An 8,716-nucleotide genomic window follows, 5' to 3' on the forward strand; every position below is an offset into this window, starting at 1 on the left:
TCCACAAATGTTGTTGATTTTCATAGAAGGAATACAAAATGGCTAAAAGCATTTAATACAAATATATTTTTTAAATAGATCAGCATGTATTTGTTTATAAACAACATTCAACTTAGTAGTGAATTTATTATGGTCAGAAATGTGATTAGTCACACATTTTATGATGACGTGGCCAACGTTCCAATGACACGCCCCCTTTTTATTGAGACTTCCGCATTTCCTTTTGCAGTTTATTCTCTTTCCTGTACATCATGGCGACTCCCACACCTCTCTTAGCAGGTGGGTTATTTCATTGAAGAGTAAAGTATTGTTTTAGACGTTAACCTGGGTTGTAGAATATACGCAACGGCCCCCCTTAACTGTCACGTGAGTTGGAATGTTGAATCATTTCCTTACTTAAAAGTCGATTGTGACCTGCTCTTGTCAGAGTAATGTTACAAGCTTGCCAAATGTTTTCGAAACATTTTGCCAGATGCTGTAGCATGCAAGCCAATCACTGTAGTATTCTGTCTCGCAAGCCCAATTCTGTTCCAATCAGATGTATCTCCTGCTGATGATAATGTAGCTAATTATTTAATTTTACATAGCTATTACAGCAGTGATTTGAGACTAACTGCTGCTGTTATTGTGATCACAGTCCGGGGATCTGACGGGACAGTGCTGCTCCGTGGACCACCAAACTGCGAGAAGAATGCCGATTTTCAAAGGTCAGTCCCGTTCTATCAGACTTAACATAATGTTACATTGTTAGCCAAATCGATCACTGTGCATGTGTTGCAAATGCAATTTTATTTACTAAACCTTTCATTTTCAGGGACCCTCGGCAAAGTAGATATGTGGCTTTCAGCAAGGATGGGACATTGTTTGCATGGTGCAATGGAGAGAAGTAAGAAAATCTACATCATGGCACCTGATTCACTATATAGTACACCACTTTTGACCCGAGCCCTATGTATCAGTATGCAGAAGTAGTATACAACCCTTGCATGCTGTAGTGTGAGTGACATTAGTCCTGTAGACTACCTCTTCAGTCATTGGAATCTTTTGCAAGCATTGAGTCTCTGGTCCGATCACAGTAGTTGTCATGCCCATGTTTTGTTTGTCAGGGTCACTGTTGTGAAGGTTGCAGATGGCTCACAAGTCAGGTCCTTTGACCTTCCAAAGACTGCAATGTTGGAGTTCTCTCCGCTGAACACTGTGCTGGCTACATGGCAGGTGTATAGCAGTAAGTTTCCATAACTACATTGAAATGCAATACAAATTATAACAAGGTTTGATTAGATGATGAAAATGGAAAGCACTGACTCTTGATATTGTACTCCTTAGCATTTTTCTGGAATCTATTAACGACTAAAGGGCTCTACACACTACGGAGCGACGGAGCGTCACTTTCTACGTACAGTAGTTCTATGTACTTTTGTTTCACTGAATTTTTGTTCCACTTAATTTTTCGAACGGACCGTATACGTCACTCTGTTTGCGTAGTGTGTAGAGCCCTTAACCAGGTACACAAGTAGGGAGTCAAAATGGATTCCGTTTTAAACTAGATATAATTTGAATGTCATGTCCATTGCAATGTATGGTTTGTAGTTTGTGCTGCACTACCACTCATATTTACAATAGGTAATGTAATGGTATGTTCCCTTGCTCTTGTCAGAGACACAGGAAAACCCACAGGGAGATGCCAACTTGCAGCTGTGGGATTTGCAAACTGGGACCTGCCTCAAGGCTCTCTACCAGAAGAAGGTACAGGGATGGTGAGTTTGCACCATTGTCTATTATTGTGTGTTTGTCCATCTGTGAGGAAATGCAGAGGATTAGCCAGCAGCATAACACCCTGCATCCAACTACTGGCTTGCCTCTGAAGCTAAGTAGGGTCAGTCCTGTTTGGTCCCTGGATGAGAAACCAGATGCTGCTGGAAGTGGTGTTGGAGGTCCAGTAGGGGGCACTCTTTCCTCTGGTCTAAGGAGATCCCAATGCCCCGGGGCAGTAAAGGGGACATCTTTCGGATGGGACATTGAAACGGGTGTCCTGACTCTCTGTGGTCACTAAAGAGCCCATGGCACTTATGATAAAAGTATGGGTGTTTACCCCGGTGTCCTGGCTAAATTCCCAACCTGGCCCATTTCAGTCATCCCCAGCTTCCAATTGGCTTGTTCATCCCTTTTCCTTCCCCCTGTAACTCTTCCCCAGGTTGTTGCTGTAAAAGAGAATATGTTCTCACTCAATTTACCTCGTAAAATAAGGGTCAATAAATAAATGAGTATGTGTTGCCCATCACAGATATGACTCAGTTAGAATCTGGGTCTCCGGTGTGCCCATCACAGATATGACTGAGTTAGAACCTGGGTCTCCGGTGTACCCATCACAGATATGACTGAGTTAGAACCTGGGTCTCCAGTGTACCCATCACAGATATGACTGAGTTAGAACCTGGGTCTCCGGTGCGCCCATCACAGATATGACTGAGTTAGAACCTGGGTCTCCGGTGTACCCATCACAGATATGACTGAGTTAGAACCTGGGTCTCCGGTGCGCCCATCACAGATATGACTGAGTTAGAACCTGGGTCTCCGGTGTACCCATCACAGATATGACTGAGTTAGAACCTGGGTCTCCGGTGCGCCCATCACAGATATGACTGAGTTAGAACCTGGGTCTCCGGTGTACCCATCACAGATATGACTGAGTTAGAACCTGGGTCTCCGGTGCGCCCATCACAGATATGACTGAGTTAGAACCTGGGTCTCCGGTGTACGCATCACAGATATGACTGAGTTAGAACCTGGGTCTCCGGTGTACCCATCACAGATATGACTGAGTTAGAACCTGGGTCTCCGGTGTACCCATCACAGATATGACTGAGTTAGAACCTGGGTCTCCGGTGTACCCATCACAGATATGACTGAGTTAGAACCTGGGTCTCCAGTGTACCCATCACAGATATGACTGAGTTAGAACCTGGGTCTCCGGTGCGCCCATCACAGATATGACTGAGTTAGAACCTGGGTCTCCGGTGTACCCATCACAGATATGACTGAGTTAGAACCTGGGTCTCCGGTGTACCCATCACAGATATGACTGAGTTAGAACCTGGGTCTCCGGTGTACCCATCACAGATATGAGGAGTTAGAACCTGGGTCTCCGGTGTGCCCACTAAGCTAAAGCCTAGGCCCAAGTCTTGGACAAGGTTAATAATCATGTGAGTGTGATTCAATGAACCATCTCTGTTACTTAGATGATGCACTTGGGAAGGCTAGATAATGTCTGCCAGCACTTTATCCTGCTTTCGGTCATTATCACCCCTCGCTCCATTGAATAGAAACTGAAAATGTTGAGAGTTTTTAGTTTAATGTTTGCATCATGACCTTTATTTTCAGAACAGCTTGTTTTTGTCTTGTCAATATGTACAGGTGTCCAAGCTGGTCAGATGACGAGAAGATTGCGGTCAGGAGTGTTAACAATGAACTTCACTTTTTTGAGAACAACGATTTTAGTAAGTATCTTCATTGCCCACGTTCTTGTGCACATAGATTTTATTTATTTATTGAAAGTTTATTCAACCAGGAATTCCCGTTGCGGTCAAGAGATCTCCTTAACAATGGAGAACTAGTCATGATGGCAGCTCCATACTGATGTGACACAGAAACAAGCATTTATTGAGAGAACTAGTTAGCGCTTGTGCACTTCCTATTGTAAAAGTACCAATATTTGTATTAGTTAATCGTCTCTTTTTCCAGACGCCATTGCCAATAAGCTTCACTTGCAGAAGGTGTCCGAGTTTGTGCTGTCCCCGGGAAGTCAGCCTAGTAAAGTATACCTCTGTTTTATCTTGTTTCCTGCCGATAAACGTAACAATTCATGTATCTGTTTGGTTAGCTGACTATATAACAGGGTATTGACATTTGCCACTGTGTTTCTGAAGGTGGCTGTTTATGTCCCTGGGAGCAAAGGTGCCCCCTCATTTGTCCGGCTATACCAATACCCCAACTTTGGTGGAGCGACCTGCGCTCTGGCCAACAAGAGTTTCTTCAAGGCTGACAGGGTGACCATGCTGTGGAACAAAAAAGGTTGGTCAACGTTGATAATAATGTTATGGAGAATGTGTGGTTGCGTTATCCTAATAAGAGTTTGTCGTTTTTTGCCATGACGGCTTTTGTTTTTTTCCTATCAGCCACTGCGGTTCTGGTGCAGGCCAGCGTAGAGGTGGATAAAACAGGGGCCTCATACTACGGAGAACAGACTTTACACTACTTGGCCACCAATGGGGAGACTTCTGCCGTGCAGCTACGTGAGTCTGCAGATTCTTTATATAGTGTGTTTTACACCACCATTATTTGTATGTCTGAAGGCAAAGATATGTAAAATACCAGGGGAGCTACACTGGCGCGATGGTCATTCGGTATGTTTTTAGCTGTTATGCTGGACGTGTAGCTTTTGCTGGCTTGAGCGCGAGCCACATTATTAAGTGTTCTCGGGCGTGAGCAGCGCGTCATTCTTAAAAAAAAAAAAACAGAGCGCAATTGTACTCTGAGCAGCTCGAGCCTCGCTGCTTACACCCAGGTTTCATTTAAAGGAATTTAGTTGATGCTCTGTGGTTCATAAACGTGTGGTATCTATCTGTGTTGTGAACAGAGAAGAACGGGCCCATCTACGACGTGGCATGGAGCCCAAGCGCCACCGAGTTCTGCGTGGTCTATGGCTTCATGCCCGCCAAGGCTACTGTCTACAACCTCAAGTGCGACCCCGTCTTCGACTTCGGCACGGGCCCCCGCAACGCCGTCTACTACAGCCCCCAGGGCCACGTCCTGGTCTTGGCCGGCTTCGGGAACCTGCGGGGCCAGATGGAGGTGTGGGATGTCAAGAAGTGGAAGCAGGTGTCCAAGCCCCAGGCGCCCGACTCCACCCACTTCGCCTGGTGCCCGGACGGTGAACACATTGTCACATCGACCTGTGCCCCCCGGCTACGTGTCAGCAACGGCTACAAGATCTGGCACTACACCGGCACGGTTCTGTACAAGCAGGACACGCCGACGGGCACAGAGCTCTGGGAGACTGTGTGGCAGCCCTTCCCAGACGGGACGTTCCCTGAGAGGCCGGTGAAGTACCAGGCAGCACCCAGCGAGCTGGGCAGCACAGAGACCAAGCCGGCCCAGGCCTACCGCCCACCTGCCCTGCGGAATAAACCGGTCACAGCCAGCTCCAAACTGGTGAGTAGAGGATGGTCAGGGGTCAGCTTTGGGTTGTTTTCAGTAGCCATTCAATTGTAAAACAAAAATGAGCCTTTAAAGGGATTGTTTCATGTCCAAATCATATTTAAGTAACTTTAATGAACTACACAATACATTTTAGACACTTTGGGATGATTTGGACATAAAATGCATTGGTGCTAATATTAGTGATACCAAGCATTGGTTTTGTGCTGTAAATGCTGAAAGGTTAGCATTTGGAGACAATGGCCAGGGAAACAAAACCAAAGCATTGATTGCTGTCTTACCTTGTCCATAGACTGCTTACAGAGTAAGGAAACGAATATGTAGTTTTGTAATTTGGGTAAACTATCCTTTTAAAGGGCCAAATAAAGTTGTATTGTATTGAATCCACCCCTGAGGAGGAAGACCTAATAGTGATGAAAAAGATTCACAAATATCCACCCTTTTCTCTGTCAGCATGAAGAGGAGCCGCCACAGAACATGAGGCCTGGCGCCACCGGGGACAAGCAGCTGTCCAAGACGGCTCTGAAGAACCAGAAAAAACGAGAGGCAAAGAAAGCAGCCAAACAGGTAAAGATGCTTTGCACGATCTTCTCCTAATGTGCCGTAATGAATGACTGTAGTGGAGAATTGCTCTTGTCTAAGTTATCAGATGGGGAGAGTGGGAGGTAGCGAGGTCAGTGATCTCAAGTTGTGTGTGTGTTATTTTTGTGATGTCTATAAAGCCGCCAGGGTTGATAAAGTTGTGTTTTTCTGCTTGTGTAGGAGATAAACCCAGATGCCCTTGAGCCCCAGTCAGACCCCTCTCCAGCCAGCAGCACTCAGCCTGAACCCTCCTGTGGCGACCCAGAACTTGACAAGAAGATCAAGAACGTAAAGAAGGTGAAAAAACACGGTCTCTGTTTAATAGTCAGTATTTACTGTATCAGTGGGTGGCTGAAGTACCTGTAGAAAGCTGTGTTTCTTACAAATGTACCTTACAGTAATTTTCCAGATTCAATATACGTCTGTGGTGAAGCAGGTTTTACTTCTTCATAATGTCATTGACCTTTTTAATTTTCACTGCTATTTTCACTGCTATGAAAATGATTTATCACAAGCATACTGTAGAAAAATGAGTCAGTCAGTTTCACGTCAAGTGTTGCCCTTTTGGTGTTGAGAATGGCTTAGCTGTACGTTAATTCTGCTTATTTCAAACTGACCCCTAGAAACTGAAAGCTATCGACGAGCTGAAAGCGCTGCAAGCAACTGGGAAACCCATTCAAAAGAACCAGGTATTTTTCTAAGAAACTACTGTCACGCACACAGTCAATATATATCCACAGTTTTTACATTTGTATATTCAACTTGAAAATATTAGAGAATTGTGTTGCTAAAATATGTATTCTCTTTTTGCCCGTTGTCGTTTATCTCTTTTAGCTTGAAAAGATGGAAAAGGAGTCTCAACTCATGAAAGAGCTTGAGGATCTTCAACTAGTAAAAGAAAATACTGAATTTGTTCATGAATAAAACACAAAACATCCTTGCCATATGATCAAGACCCAAGAGCGCTCGTAAAGCTATCTATAATGGACATAAATTCGGATCTCATACAATTTTTACTACTCGTGGAGACACGTTGCAGTTGAAGGCTTGTTCTCACATTTTAACATACATTTGAGCCTTAAAAACTTAAAAGCATCAAGACACTATTGCTATGCAATGTACAGTTCATTCGGAAAGTATTCAGACCCCTTCACTTTTTCCACATTTTGTTATTTTACAGACTTATTCTAAAATTGATTTTTTTTTTAAATAATCCCCTCAATCTACACACAATACCCCATCATGACAAAGCAAACACAGGTTTTAGACATTTTTGTAAATTTATAGAAAATACAAAAATGAAATATCACGTTTACATAAGTATTCAGACCCTTTACTCAGTACTTTGTTGAAGCACCTTTGGCAGTGATTACAGCCTCGCGTCTTCTTGGGTATGACACTACAAGCTTGGCACACCTGTATTTGGGGAGTTTCTCCCATTCTTCTCTGCAGATCCTCTCAAGCTCTGTCAGGTTGGATGGGGAGTGTCTCTGCACAAATATTTTCAGGTCTCTCCAGAGATGTTCGATCGCATTCAAGTCCGGGATCTGGCTGGACCACACAAGGACATTCAGAGACTTGTCGCGAAGCCACTCCTGCATTGTCTTGGCTGTGTGCTTAGGGTCGTTGTCCTGTTGGAAGGTGAACCTTCGCCCCAAGTCTGAGGTCCTGAGCGCTCTGGAGCAGGTTTTCATCAAGGATCTCTCTGTACTTTGCTCCGTTCATCTTTCCCTCTACTGACTAGTCTCCCAGTCCCTGCCACTGAAAAACATCCACACAGCATGATGCTGCCACTACCATGCTTCACCGTAGGGATGGTATTGGCCAGGTGATGAGCGGTGCCTGGTTTCCTCCAGACGTGATGCTTGGCATTCGGGCCAAAGAGTTCAATCTTGGTTTCATCAGACCAGATAATCTTGTTTCTCATGGTCTGAGAGTCCTTTAAGTGCCTTTTGGCAAACTCCAAGCGGGCTGTCATGTGCTTTTTACTGGGGAGTGGCTTCTGTCTGGGCACTCTACCATAAAGGCCTGATTGGTGCTGCAGAGATGGTTGTCCTTCTGGAAGGTTCTCCCATCTCCACAGAGGAACTCTGGAGCTCTGTCAGAGTGATCATCAGGTTCTTGGTCACCTCCCTGCCCAAGGTCCTTCTCCCCGATTGCTCAGTTTGGCCGGGCGGCCAGCTCTAGGAAGAGTCTTGCTGGTTCTAAACTTCTTCCATTTAAGAATGATGGAGGCCACTGTGTTCTTTGGGACCTTCAATGCTGCAGACATTTTTTGGTACCCTTCCCCAGATCTGTGCCTCGACACAATCCTGTCTCGTAGCTCTACGGGCAATTCCTTCGACCTCGTGGCTTGGGTTTTGATCTGATATGCACTGTTAACTGTGAGACCTTATATAGACAGGTGTGTGCCTTTCCAAATCAATTTAATTTACCACAGGTGGACTCCAAGTTGTAGAAACATCTCAAGGATGATCAATGGAAACAGGATGCACATGAGCTCAATTTTGAGTCTCATAGCAAAGGGTCTGAATACTTAGGTTTTTAGAAATGTTTGCAAATACATGTTTCAACTTTGTCATTATGGGGTATTGTGTGTAGATTGAGAATGTTTATTTATTTAATACATTTTGGGATAAGGCTGTAACGTAATAAAATGTGGAAAAACTGAAGGGGTCTGAATACTTTCCGAATGCACTGTATGTACAGGTTATTAAATCCATTGATGATACCTAATAATTAGAATTGATGTATATAGTAAACACTTAAAGGTTTCAGCAGCTAGAAATTGTTGGTTTTTACTTTAAGTTGAATTAACTCGTTTCAGTTCATTGAGATGAAATGAGAAAATGTAATAAAAAAATGTCCACCGCCAAAACAGTTGTTCTTCATGTTTCCAAGAAAAGGTTGCTAATTT

At 44.2% G+C, this 8,716-nt stretch overlaps 1 protein-coding gene across 1 annotated transcript; it reads left to right on the forward strand.

The window, feature by feature from the left end:
- Nucleotides 1–218: 218 nt before the first annotated feature.
- LOC121568221 (eukaryotic translation initiation factor 2A-like) lies at nt 219–6,994 on the forward strand. Its single transcript, XM_041878775.2, has 14 exons — nt 219–279; nt 638–707; nt 815–886; nt 1,107–1,225; nt 1,658–1,757; nt 3,415–3,497; nt 3,742–3,815; nt 3,927–4,071; nt 4,176–4,292; nt 4,637–5,211; nt 5,671–5,784; nt 5,980–6,096; nt 6,423–6,488; nt 6,634–6,994. The coding sequence occupies exons 1-14, from the start codon at nt 252–254 to the stop codon at nt 6,721–6,723; spliced, it is 1,770 nt and encodes a 589-aa protein (XP_041734709.1). The 5' UTR covers nt 219–251; the 3' UTR covers nt 6,724–6,994.
- The last annotated feature ends 1,722 nt before the right edge of the window (nt 6,995–8,716 follow it).

Source organism: Coregonus clupeaformis, chromosome 6, assembly GCF_020615455.1.
Source record: "Coregonus clupeaformis isolate EN_2021a chromosome 6, ASM2061545v1, whole genome shotgun sequence".
Classification (NCBI taxonomy): Eukaryota; Metazoa; Chordata; class Actinopteri; order Salmoniformes; family Salmonidae; genus Coregonus; species Coregonus clupeaformis.